This window comes from Miscanthus floridulus, chromosome 17 (genome assembly GCF_019320115.1).
Source record: "Miscanthus floridulus cultivar M001 chromosome 17, ASM1932011v1, whole genome shotgun sequence".
Taxonomy (NCBI): Eukaryota; Viridiplantae; Streptophyta; class Magnoliopsida; order Poales; family Poaceae; genus Miscanthus; species Miscanthus floridulus.
This window is the reverse complement of record NC_089596.1, coordinates 84,981,147-84,993,765: the sequence shown is the minus strand read 5'-3', so window position 1 is coordinate 84,993,765 and position 12,619 is coordinate 84,981,147. Positions and strand designations below refer to the sequence as shown.

General features: G+C 52.3%; 3 protein-coding genes across 3 annotated transcripts; 1 reads left to right on the top strand and 2 right to left on the bottom strand.

Annotated features, from left to right (window-relative positions):
- Positions 1-254: 254 nt before the first annotated feature.
- On the top strand, positions 255-2,791 carry LOC136514792 (exocyst complex component EXO70B1-like). The gene has a single exon (XM_066508501.1). It carries the CDS (start codon positions 459-461, stop codon positions 2,433-2,435), a length of 1,977 nt encoding a protein of 658 aa, XP_066364598.1. The 5' UTR covers positions 255-458; the 3' UTR covers positions 2,436-2,791.
- A 1,661-nt stretch (positions 2,792-4,452) lies between these two features.
- LOC136514791 (cation/H(+) antiporter 15-like) lies at positions 4,453-7,616 on the bottom strand. The gene is made up of 3 exons (XM_066508499.1): positions 7,412-7,616; positions 6,295-7,287; positions 4,453-6,173 (listed from the first exon to the last, which is right to left on the bottom strand). Exons 1-3 carry the CDS (start codon positions 7,604-7,606, stop codon positions 4,872-4,874), a joined length of 2,490 nt encoding a protein of 829 aa, XP_066364596.1. The 5' UTR covers positions 7,607-7,616; the 3' UTR covers positions 4,453-4,871.
- A 745-nt stretch (positions 7,617-8,361) lies between these two features.
- On the bottom strand, positions 8,362-10,518 carry LOC136514793 (dehydration-responsive element-binding protein 2D-like). Its single transcript, XM_066508502.1, has 2 exons — positions 10,143-10,518; positions 8,362-9,006 (listed from the first exon to the last, which is right to left on the bottom strand). Exons 1-2 carry the CDS (start codon positions 10,262-10,264, stop codon positions 8,373-8,375), a joined length of 756 nt encoding a protein of 251 aa, XP_066364599.1. The 5' UTR covers positions 10,265-10,518; the 3' UTR covers positions 8,362-8,372.
- Positions 10,519-12,619: the final 2,101 nt, after the last annotated feature.

Sequence of the window (12,619 nt, the reverse complement as noted above, 5' to 3'; positions counted from 1 at the left end):
GTGCGCCTGTGCCATGCCGACGCTGTCACGCACGACACGGCATGGCCTTCGCCTTTCGCATCCCCCGAGGCCACGCCGTTTTTCACCATCATCAGCGTCCGTGACCGTGCCATGCCGACGCTGTCACGCACGACACGGCATCCAACGTCCGCCGCAAGTTACGCCGCGCACCCGGCACTGCTACTCGAGCGCTGCCCCTGCCTGACCAGTGACCAGTGACCAGTGACTAGGCAAGCGGCCGCTGGTCCACGCACGGTCGCTCTCCGCTAGGGACGCCACCGCGTTCCCGAGCGAGAAGTCCTCCCCCTCGCCTCGTCTCGCCTTGCCTCCTCCCCTCACAAGTCACAACCACCACCAGAAGCCGCGTGGAGCCCTCATCCAGATCGGAGCCAGCGCGCCGGGTGATACCGTTCCGGCCGCGGGAGTAGCCGCCTTGTTGCCCCCCCGACCCAGGAGCCATGGCGGAGGATGGCGAGGAGAAGCTGCTCGCGACGGTGCAGCACATCGTGCAGACGCTGGGGAGCAGCGACACCATGACGGAGGACATCCTCAAGGTCTTCTCCAACTACGACGGCCGCCTCTCGCTCGACAAGCTCTACGCCGCGCGCGCCGCGGCGGCGGCGGCCGCTGCGTCCGGTGGTGGCGGAGGAGGCGGAGGGGGACGAGTCGTAGGGGAGCGCTCCATGGCGACGTCGCCCCCGCCGCCCGCGGCTGCGGCGGCCGTGTCGGCCGCGGGGCCGAGGCCGCCGATCACGTCGATGGAGCGGACCGTGCGCGCGCTGGACCGCCAGATCTCGCAGTTCGTGGCCATGGATCGTCTGATTTGGGCGGACTCCGCCGACGCGGACGCGTTCCTGGAGGCGGTCGACGATCTCATCGTCACCGTGCAGGAGCTGGACGCCGCGGGGACCAACCGCGCCCTGCTCGACCGCGCCGACGAGTTGCTCAGCCGGTGCATGGCGCGGCTGGAGGACGAGTTCAGGGCGCTCATAGAGCGCCCCGACGACGCCGCCCCCGTGGTGCCGGGCGGGTTCGGGTCGGACGGGAGCGACGACGACGACGACTTCGGAGGCGGGGACGGCTACGGCGACGAGCCGATCCCGATCGCCAAGCCGGTGACGGACTATGACGTCGTGATCGATGCTCTCTCGCCGGGGTCCATCGCCAACGTGCACCAGATCGCCAGGAGGATGGTGGACGCTGGCTTTGGCCGCGAGTGCGCTGAGGCCTACGCCGCGGCGCGCCGCAGCTTCGTCGACGAGAGCGTTGCGCGCCTCGGCGTCCGTCCCCGCACCGCTGAGGAGGTTCACGCCTCACCCTGGGAGGAGCTTGAGTTTGACATCGCCCGCTGGATCCCGGCCTTCAACATGGTGTTTCGCATCCTGATTCCCAGCGAGCGCCGCCTATGTGACCGCGTTTTCGACGGCCTCGCCCCCTTCGGCGATCTTGCCTTCATCGCCGCCGTGCGTACCCAGGCTCTGCAGCTCATATCATTCGGTGACGCTATCTCTTCCTCAAGCCGCGCGCCGGAGCGCCTCTTCCGCGTCGTTGACATGTACGAGGCTGTGCGTGACATTCTCCCTGACCTTGATCCTGTGTTCTCTGACCCATACTCTGCTGCACTCCGTGCGGAGGTCTCCGTGATGTGCAACACACTGGGGTCCTCTATCAAAGGTATTTTTATGGAGTTGGAAAATCTCATCCGCCGTGACCCTGCCCGAGTTGCTGCCCAAGGTGGCGTCATACATCCTATCACTCGGTATGTTATGAACTATCTCCGTGCTGCGTGTGGGTCGCGGCAGACATTGGAAGAGGTGATGGAAGGTGACTTTGGTGCTAATGGAGGTGCGCCTGTGGCTGTTGACCCTGACCGCCCCACATCATCCCTTGCTGTGCACATCGCATGGATCATGGATGTTCTTCAAAAGAATTTGGATACAAAGTCTAAGATATACCGTGATCCATCTCTCGCTTCTATCTTCTTGATGAATAATGGAAAGTACATCATACAGAAGGTGAATGACAGTGAGTTGGGTGTTTTACTCGGTGATGAGTGGATCAAGCAGATGACAACTAGAGTTCGCCGCTGGAGCATGGATTATCAGCGGACAACATGGGGCAAGGTTACATCTGTGCTGCAGACTGGTAGTCCAGGCATGGGTGGACTCCCAGCCAAGGCAATGCTGCAGAAACTGCATATGTTTAATACATACTTCAAGGAGATCTATGAGGCACAGTCAGGATGGGTGATAGCAGATGACCAGCTAAGGGTGGACATTAGGGCAGCGGTGGAGGAGACAGTGATGCCAGTTTACGCCTCGTTAATTGCCAAGTTGAAGTCTTCTCCTGAAACTGGGCGTGATTTGTACATCAAGTACACACCAGAGGATGTTGTAGCCCATATCCAGCACTTGTTTGAAGGAGCAGCAAAGTGATAAATGATATGAAGCTTTGTAGCCTGTTATACTGCAGGTTCTGCCCTTCTGAACTTGTGAAATGCTATCCTGGATTCTCCATTCGTGGTTAATGTCTTGTACTCACATATGGTGATGCTGTTGTCTCAAATTACAACTGTGCATCGCTGTTTTTGTCCTCCATGAGGAACTTATGCAGTTTGGCAAATGTTGTATATGTGTGTAGGTGTGTCTGTATCAATGAGTAGCATGATTATTTTGTAACAATGTTAGGATTCCATTTCTGTTTCAAGCACTACTTTAATTTAACCCCATTAAGTGTTATGTGTGGATTTCAATATTTAATTCAATAAGTTTGTGCTCAAGTTTTTGAATAAGTTTTTCCTGTGATAACTTTTGTGGATGATCCAACTCTATGATGGCTAGAGTATCCGCAGCTCAAAATGGACATCATACCTTGAAAGATGAAACCACGTCGCAGGCCACACCATTTCCTTCTGTTAGATATATGGAAGAAGTGATGAATTGCTGTTTCACCAGGTGAGGCTGAAGAAAGGTTGTTACCCGTTATACCTTTTGAAAATTCATCATGCTAGCTTATATGAATTATGAAATAAAAATTAAAGCTTCACTGTGAATAGATTATGCATAAATGTTGGCAAGTATCTGGTGCTGTTTCAAATCACGAATATCCTGCACAACTGACTGCTATTTGACATTGCTCTTTCCTTTCTTTCTGAATCAGCAGGAGAAAACATGTCATTTCAGTTTCTATGTTCAATAATCTGTAACTTTTACCACCCTACTGAAGTTATGAGTAACTAACCAATTAATGAATGAATTGTCAGTAGTTCAGTTATGACATTTCAGTGTTTATGTCCCAGGCCATGATACTTTCTTGTTGAGATATGCAATGCAATGATATATATAATGGTTAGGGATGAAATGTTTAGAAGCAGTACATGGTTTTTGTTTGCTTTAGAAGATCAAACATGCCTCCACCAGAAACAGGGAGCTTTTAAGGTGAATGTTATCTACATTCTTATCAGACATGGTTCCACCATTCTCATTAGTCCCTCATACTAAAAAGCTCATGCATGAATATGATATGCAAATTATTTTACCATGAAATAGATAAGGAAATGCAGAACTTAAAAACTAAAAAGTGTGTAGTTCTGCTCTCAACAGAGTGCTGTAGAAGGCTGTGTGCAGCCATCAGAATCCAATTGTCTGATGAGTGATGTGGTTCTCTGTCAGGTTGCTTTGCTATTTATGCTGATTGCTCCTGCAAATCAGGGGTGGATTTACTGTAGCATGAGTAATCAGGATCATGCCACTGCTTCAATGAAGCCCGATGATTCACTGCATGCAGGTTCTGGTTATCATTCATATTCCATTGTACAGTTTTTTGATGATAAGCAACGTAAGATACATCGTCAAGAAAAATGATGAATGTTGATATGAGGTCTTTGTTGTGCTACTTGGTGAGAATATACGGCAAAAGAAGCATTGACAAAGGTTGTACTGGTTAGTATTACTCTCTTTCTACTGTTTGGGGTCCAGATAATTAAGCAAAAATCTCCCAAGGAGTTTCTGTTGTAATAGGGATGATGGTTTTGCTGCAGCAGAGGTTATTGGACACTGGCATTTCAAACATTTTGGCAATAAGTTATGCCATCCGAAAGAGGCTCTGGGTCTGCTTGGTTCGCTTCCAAAATATGCAAGCCAAAGATTTGGTAAGCCATGATTTTAGCTGTTATTTAGTTTGCTACCAAAGCCTGCCAACCTTTCACATTTGGCTTGTCAAATGTATGGCAGTTTTTTTGTCCAACTTTTACTTGACAAATCTTTGGCATGACATTTTTTGTCACAAACCAAGCAAGCCCTCTGTCTGGTTTTACTTGAGGTACATTCAACTGATGAACTGTAGATAAAACGAAATTTCAAAATGTCACTTGTTTAACATATTCGGGGTCATTTTGTCATTTGGGTTAATCTTTTTTTTTATGTATGTAGTATTATATTGCTGCATTGCATAACTAGGCGCAGGACAAAAATTCTGCTTATGATTAGTTGATAAAGTAGCATACTAGCATACCTTGATTCTAAACTACAACGATCTCGACTGTCAAACTTCTATTGGGATGCATTTGGATTGTCCATGTCTACATCACCATGAATTGGGTTCTATGAATAGGTGCTGATGCAAGGTTTCCTCTAGGGAATGCTTTTTCATGATTTGTGCAGTGCAGCTCATGCTACTAAACTTAACAGAACAGTAAAAATCTTCACTGGAATGATAACTATCTTGCTAATCCTGAACTGTACTCAGCATCTCCAAAGAACAATCTGAAAATCTATTTGAACCAGGTCCTAGAAACTAAAGGGGTCAATCCGTGAATGTATCAATTCTATGACGCAAAGGTAAGATGACATACAGGGTCGTTTACCGCGGTCCTATCGCTTGGACATGCTAGATTCCGCCGTCGACATGGTTCGCTGCCGCGGCGGCGGCAGTGCACCGTGCCACTGGTCCTGGGCTCCCGGCACAGCGGCGTTCAGGCCAGCCTGGTCCTGCTGCTTCATGATGAGCACCGAGTAGGGCGTGTCGAAGTCGGAGGACGCCAGGAGGTCGCCAATGACACCGAGCTCGGGGCACTCGCTCCAGTCCGACAGCCCGTTCGCCGGCATCACCGGGTACCACCTGTGCCTCATGCCAACGATGACTAGGTCGTAGCCGGCCTTGTCGAGACCCCTCAGCACCTCGACGATCTTCTCCATGTCGCCGACGAGCTCCTCCCGGACTTGCATGTTCCTGCTCCTCGCCGCGAGCGCCTTCACCTCCTCGATGGCGCGGTTGTCCACCCGCCGATCCGCCGGGTCGTCCTTGATGCCTCGGGCTGGCAGGAACCGCACGATCGCAACTGTCACGCCCGGGTGGCGCGCCATGCGCGCCACGTAGGACATGGCCTCGCGGTCGTCGCCGCCGCCGAAGAAGAGCGCCGCCACGGCGGCGTGGAACTGGGGCCCGCTCATCGACAGGCCACTGCTGCCCGTGGAAGAGCCTGAGTAGTCTTGTAGCGGCCCGGGAATGAAATTGGACAGCCCCACGTTCCCGGCGTTGCGGTCGACGAACACAGCGACCGAGCACGGCGCCACCTCCAGCACCTTGCGGTTGACGATGCGGAGCCCAACTGAGGCGTGCACGCCACCGGCGAGCAAGTGGTGCTTATGGTAGTGGAGGAGGATCAGCGACGTGCGCTTCTCGACGGCGAGGCGGCACACCTCGTCGTGCATGGAGGAATACGGGGAGATGGTGGTGAACGGGTGCACCGAGACTGCGCCCTCCGTGTGCCGGAGCTCGTGCCGGAAGAAGGCGTTGATGATGCGGTCGAAGTCGGTGGACGGCGCGTTGGGTGCGCCGATCCGAGACGCGTTGCGGCGGGGGTTGTGCGGGATGAACACCGGCGCGGAGCGGCCGGCGATCTCGACGAGCTGCAGGAGATAGAGGCCGATGGGCGTCTGGGGCGTGGCGTGCGACGCTTCGAGCAACGCGAGCGTCCCCGAGACGTGGGACTCGTCGTGCAGGCACGCCAGGATGCGCAGGTCGGCGTCCGGCTTGAGGTGTTGCAAGGTGCGCCGCTTGTAGACGGCGTAGCGCCGCGCCGGATCGTACAGCAATCCCGCCACCGGCACCGACACCGCCGTGATCGCCACCGACGAGCATATCAGGACGCTGAAGGAGTTCTTGCCGATCAACTGCGAACCGAACCGATCAAATGTTTCAAGGTCCACGCAAAGAATGTAAATAGAAAATGCAGAACTGACTAGTGTCTGCATTTGATGCTTCCATTTGCAGAGCTGTTGTATCAGCGATCACCTTGTTGGTGAGGAAGAAGGTGAAGGTGATGACCTCAACGATGCCCTTGGAGCTCATGAACAAGCTGAGGGACACGGCGTCCCGGAGGGGGATCTCAAGGAACAGCGACGGCACCATGACGCCGACCAGCTTGCCAAACCATCCGAGGAGCACGACTAGCTGCAGCCTGCCCCAATGCAGGGACCACACATCGGTGCTGAGCCCGGTCATGGCGTAGTACAGAGGCAGGATCAGGCCGGACACCATGGCGTCAATCTTCTCCCCCAGCGCGGTGCCGAGCGGCGGTCCATCGGGGATTGCCAGCCCCAGCATCAGCGCGCCGTGGAACGAGTTGGTCCCGATGACGTCGCTGTAGAATCCGACGAGGAGCACGATGAGGAGGAAAAAGAAGACGTAGTTCTCGTCCACGGGTTTGCCCGGCGGCGTGCGCTCGATCACCTTGAGCGCGACCGGGCGCACCGCGAACAGTATGACCGCGCCGAGCGCGGCCACCGAGAGGAACGCCCAGAGCGACGTCACCGCCGACACGAGGAACGCCTCGGCGAGGATGTATCCCACCATGATGAGCCACGCGATGCCGTCGGTGGTCATCGAGGCCGACATGGCGGTGCGGCCCAGGTCGGAGTTGAGGAGGCTGAGCTCCGACAGGATTGGCGACAGCACCGCGAAGGACGTGACCGAGAGCGACGTGGCCAGCGCGAACAGGAACGTAGAACGCCTCGTTACGTCGGGCTCCGAGACCATGGCGGCGCCGGATAAGCCCGCGGTGGTCATGGCCAGCGGGAGGATGAAGCCGGAAAGGCCGATGATCACGCCCTTCTTGCCGGAGCGGACGACGAGCATCGGGTCCATCCGCACGCCGATGAGGAAGATGACGTACATGAGCCCGAACGTCGCGACGGTGTGCAGCACCGGGTCGCCCCTCGCCGGGAACACCATCTCCTTGAACGCCGGACTGCGTGACAGCATGGACGGGCCGAGTATGATGCCGCCCTGAAACACATCAGATGGAGCAGCACATACGTTTCAGTTGATCTGCGCCAATAGCTTTCAATCAAGCTGACGAAAAGCGTTCATGGCGTCGCTGCAAGCAAAGTGCAAACTAGGATGGACGTGCCATGATCTCGGACACGACGCGGGGCTGCTTGAACGGCTTGAGAAGGAAGTAGAGGACGCGGGTGATGGCGACGATGAGGACGAGCTGCACGCCGAGCAGCGGCAGCGACTCCTGCAATGGGCTGCCTCCCTGGAAGATGTTCCGCCCGGTGCCCGTGGTCTGCGGGACCACGTAGCAGTTGATGCCGTCGTCCATCGCCCCTGCGTCTCCGCCGGCGCCGATGATTGCCCTGCGCCCCTCTCGTCAGGCTGTGTCTTCCATGGTGGTTTGCACGGTGGAGTGGAGATGGAGCGAGAGACAGAGAAGGGGAGAGGAATGAACGACATGTCAAAAAAGTTTTAAAACTTCATAGCCTCGAGATTTTATCGTGCTCTGGTTGTTCGGTAGAATTTCTGTGGCTGGAAAGCAGTAACCTTATAAATTTTGCGATAAAGGTGGGTTTTGCGATAAAGATGGGTGCGTCGTGAGTTCAGGAATAGTAAATCTAAAATTGGATTGGGGAACCCATAACCATAACCCATTGAGGTTAGGATTGGAGCATTGTGTACCGTGTTCTTTGAGTACAGATTTGAAACACGCTTCGGAACAACTGTAAAAAAAAATTCAGTCTACGCTAATGCCATAAAAAAGGACGCTAGGTACGACCAATTACCCAATCAGCATTTCACGACATGAGGTGCATCAGTAAATTCCATAGTGGGAACAAAAGCTTACTATGGATCTCTAATCCTGTACAGCATTCCACCTGCAGATCACTACAGTCCAGCTTCCAGCTAACCGAACAAAAGATTATGAAGACCTAGTCTACTACTGAATACTAGCAGTATGTCAAGCTTAGCTAAACAATCTGAATTCTGAAGAGACTACCAGCAAAGCTAAATTCCACTCCTAATCATGCCAGAACCATCAGATGCTACTGAAGTCAGCAAAGTTCCCATCTGACCCTGCCTCAGATAGCATTTCAGTCACCCAGCGCCCACAGCGGCGAGTGAACGGCGTCGCCGTCGAACCCCTCACGCTGGCAATCCTCTCTCTTGATGCCAGGATAAAAGGGCACCATGTCGGATACCGCATCGAAATCGATGTACATGGCAATGTCATGAGGGTCGTCGTTGAACGGAGCATCAGGCGAAATCCAAGGAGTGCCCTGCTGCTGCTGCTGCTGGCTGACGGTCTCTCCGCCGCCACCGCCCAGCGCAGCAGCAACAATCGGCTTTACCTCATGCTCCTGGAACACGTCGGCGGCGGTGGCGGCAGAGCAGGACGATGGATGGCATTGGGCCGGCGCCGCGGCGGCGTGGTCCGCGGGGAAGTTGAGGTGCGCGTAGTGGGCACCGTGGATGGACACGGCCGCCCGGTCGTAGGCGACGGCCGCGTCGACGGGGTTGTTGAAGGTGCCCAGCCAGTGGCGCTTGCCGCGGTTGGGCTCGCGGATCTCGGCCACCCACTTGCCCCACCGGCGCTGCCGGACACCGCGGAAGTTGTGGCACGCGTTGTCTGGGCCACCCATCCCTCGCTGTGCCGGCCGAGACCTTTCGGCGAACGGCTTGGCAGTGGCACTGTTGCTGGCGAGGGCTTGCTGCCTTCCTGCTGCGCTGCACGACAATACACATCTCTGAACATCAGTGCAAACCAAGATGACTTAACCATCGCAATGTTACATGATTAGTTACTTAAATACAAACTTATCAGCAGGAATGTATTATCAAGATTCAATTGGACCCTGCCACATATGCTTGCTTTGTTGCTTCAAGAGATGAGGATTCTCACAATGTAAAATGCATAAGGCCTAGGTGAAGCAGAATTTACCACGTGCTCTGTTTTTCGTGTGTAACCATCACGGATCAGTAAGATTGCAAAAGAGAAGCAGAGTTCTTAATTGTGAGTTCAGTCTGAAGCTTTACATGTTTAACCAAGCAGAAATATATCTTACAGAATGTAACCTCCAGTAATACTGATGCAATGGAATTATAAGGAAAATATTTTTTTCACAGAATATAATCTGTAAAGTGACACAGGTACTACTGCCAGGTGAACAAAGCATCAAAATTCAGGGGAGAGGGGGGTTACTAATAATCTAAATATAAATTTAATAGAGTACATTGCTCCAACTTCGTTTCAGATATTGCTAGAAGAACACTCAATCAGTATTTTTTAACAAGGTATTGTTTCCCCCATCTTGATTTTTCAGAAATTAGACAATGGGTTAAAAAAAAGCATGGACTCCACATTCACTGTCAGAACACTTGAGAATATGAATCACCGAATCACCAGTCCAAAGATGACCCCTTTCTCAATAAAAACTGCTTCAGAGAAACCTATGTTTTCCCCCCATTGAATTCTGTACTCAAACTGTAACCACAGTTCTGCAGATACGCACCACAGCAAACATAGCTCAGACTAGATTAGGCTTAAGTTCAAGTTCCTTCCATCATCGGAGAGGAATACCGAATACCACGACCGGCACAAGTACCCTAAACCCCAGAGCGAAATCAGAACGGCACAATGCGCACAACAAGCACTCAATCAAGCAGCGCCGATCTTTTGATCAGGTCAGACCACCCTCGGACGTACCGCAAACTAAAACCCCAGAGCAGCCGACACCAAATCGAAACGCAAGGGGAATCCAGCACCAGGCCGATCGGCAACCAAAGCAGCAGCAGCAGCGAAAAAGAGATCGTGAACCATAGACACGCAACGCAAAACAACGGCCGGGGAACGTGCGCCTTACCTCGCCGTCGGAGCCGCCGCCGCCCGCCACATTTCCTGCCTCTTCAGTCCCACTCCTATGGCTCCTCCTTCCAGCGGGAGACCCGTGGTGGAATCGTCGATCGATCGGTCGACCACTTCCATTCCCTTCCCTTCCCTTCCCTCTCCGCCCCCCGGCGGGCCCCCTTGTGCTTATTATGCTCTCTCAGTGGCTTGCGCTGGAAGACGGAAGAAATCCTGGTCGATCAAAGGTCAGCAGCAGGTGGATGTAACGCAACTATGCAAGTTGGGGCACGCCTAGGATGCCCTAGTAATCAATGAGACGAGACGCGGCGGGCACTTGCCTACTTGGTGACCAAGGCAACAGCACTAGCTAAGCGACCAGGCGGGGGAAGCGATTGCGGCGTGCTCTGGATGGAAAAAGGATGGGATTCGTCCGTACTTGCGGATTAAACGTGGCCACTAGCCTGTACGTGGGGCCCACGAACGAGCACGAGCCTACGGCTCTGTTCGCTTGAGATCGGTTCTATTTTTAGTTATGTGATTAGTGTTTTTTTTATAATAAATTAGTCGTACGAATCAGCAGCGATAAGTGCTGACGAACCGAGCCTTCGACACGAAGAGAAGAGGTAAAAAGGAGGTGGTCCCGCAGGCAGAGGCAGACGCAGACCAACAACACCGAGCCGGTCGCTTTGACCCGCGTCGTCGCTTCTTCTTGGTTGCGTTGCCCATCGGTGTGCAGCCGGCAGGCCTGCGGAGTGACGACGAGACGGGACCCGACCCGACGACGCCTCTAGATCAGCTATCGTAGCAATGTACAGTAGCTGTGAGCTATTCAAAGGTAAGAAGGGACCCTTCCTCGCCAAGGTTGCGTTCCGTTTTGGGCAGGTTTCCTGTCGAGGTCTCAAGGGGTAATTTCCAACTGTTGGATACTTGGATGTGATTTTTTTTTAAAAAAAACTTGGATGTGTCGTGCAAAACTGACAGGTCGTATGTCTGTGCATAAACTCTCGTGGGTTGATTTGACCACTAACTCTATGGGCTGAATCAAAGCCCATTTGATGCGGCCCATCTCAGGCCACTTCAGCAAGTGCTTAAACAAAACAGATCAATAGGTAATAGCTCAGCTACAATAGCTGATCCAAAGACTCAAACCAAATACACTCAATCCTTTCCAAGAAAATGCTCGTAATATGTTGGACAATATGGCGTGCAAAGTAGGCTCTTCGTGCTCACATAATCGCATTCTGGCAAGCCGCAACTTTACATCGAGAATGAGTGCCTGTTTGGTAAAACTCTTTCTGTTTCTCATTCTCTATGTAGTGATTATTTGAGAGGAGTGATTTTGCGGCAAAAATAATTCTCTAGGCTAAACTAAATAATTTAAGTGATTTTGTGTGGGAAGTAAGGAGAAGTTATTTTTTCCAGGTCCCAACTTTCTACAGCATGTTCGTTTCGACTTATTCGCTCGTATCTGACTTATAATCCACGGTTTGAACAATGTTTTTCTCTCACACCAAACCAGTCAACAGTACTTTCAGCCGAGGCTTATAAGCCAATTCAGCCGAAACAAACAGACTGCTAATTTCTTTCACATAGAATCTGTTCATATAATCAGCATAGAGTCACTTCTTTGTGACAATATCACAATATACTATTTGGTAGAGTCACTCGGATGTGTCGTATTTTCTTAGTATTATTTTAGCATTTAACGGGGTTATTCTTTTAGTGATAGCACAGGTGTCCCTCAACAATGAGTTTCTAATCTCAAAATCTGCAAGCTCAATCTTTCAGAGATGCTCTATAATTTGCATGTATTTTCATAAGGATGGATGTGCGTATGTGTTGTTGTGGGGGGGGGGGTATAACCTCAAGTACTCATGGCAATGGATATGGGCCGCACCACCAGGGGAGGTCCAGCCCATAAAATCAAGGCCTACTGTGTTCGGCTCTGATCGACGTGCACCGCAAGGCAATCAGAAGACATCTTGGCGATGAAGGAAGATCTTTTCGAATATGATAGATATCGTATTCCTTGTAAATACTTACCATATAGCCGAATAAATCTAGGCCTAAACCGACTTGTAACCCTACCCCCCAGACTATATAAAACGGGTAGGGACCCCATCGAATTCATCTCATATACAATATAATACACCAAAGACACAGGACGTAGGGTATTACGTCGATCAGACGGCCCGAACCTATCTAAATCGCTGTCTCTGTCACCATCCGGCTCCTATTACGCGTACCTCTACCGATTCATCTACTACCGTGGGCATACCCATCGATAGACTGCCGACCATATTTCGTCGATAGTGGCGCGCCAGGTAGGGGTTGTGTGTGCTGATTCCATGGCCAACCAGATGATTACTTTCCCGAGCTCCATGGCCTTTCCCGAGCCGGGCCAGATCTTCACGGTCGGTTCCATTACTTGGATCATCGACCTCGATGGCAACGGGGAGATAGTGGAAGCGGTGCAGGATCACCCTACACCGA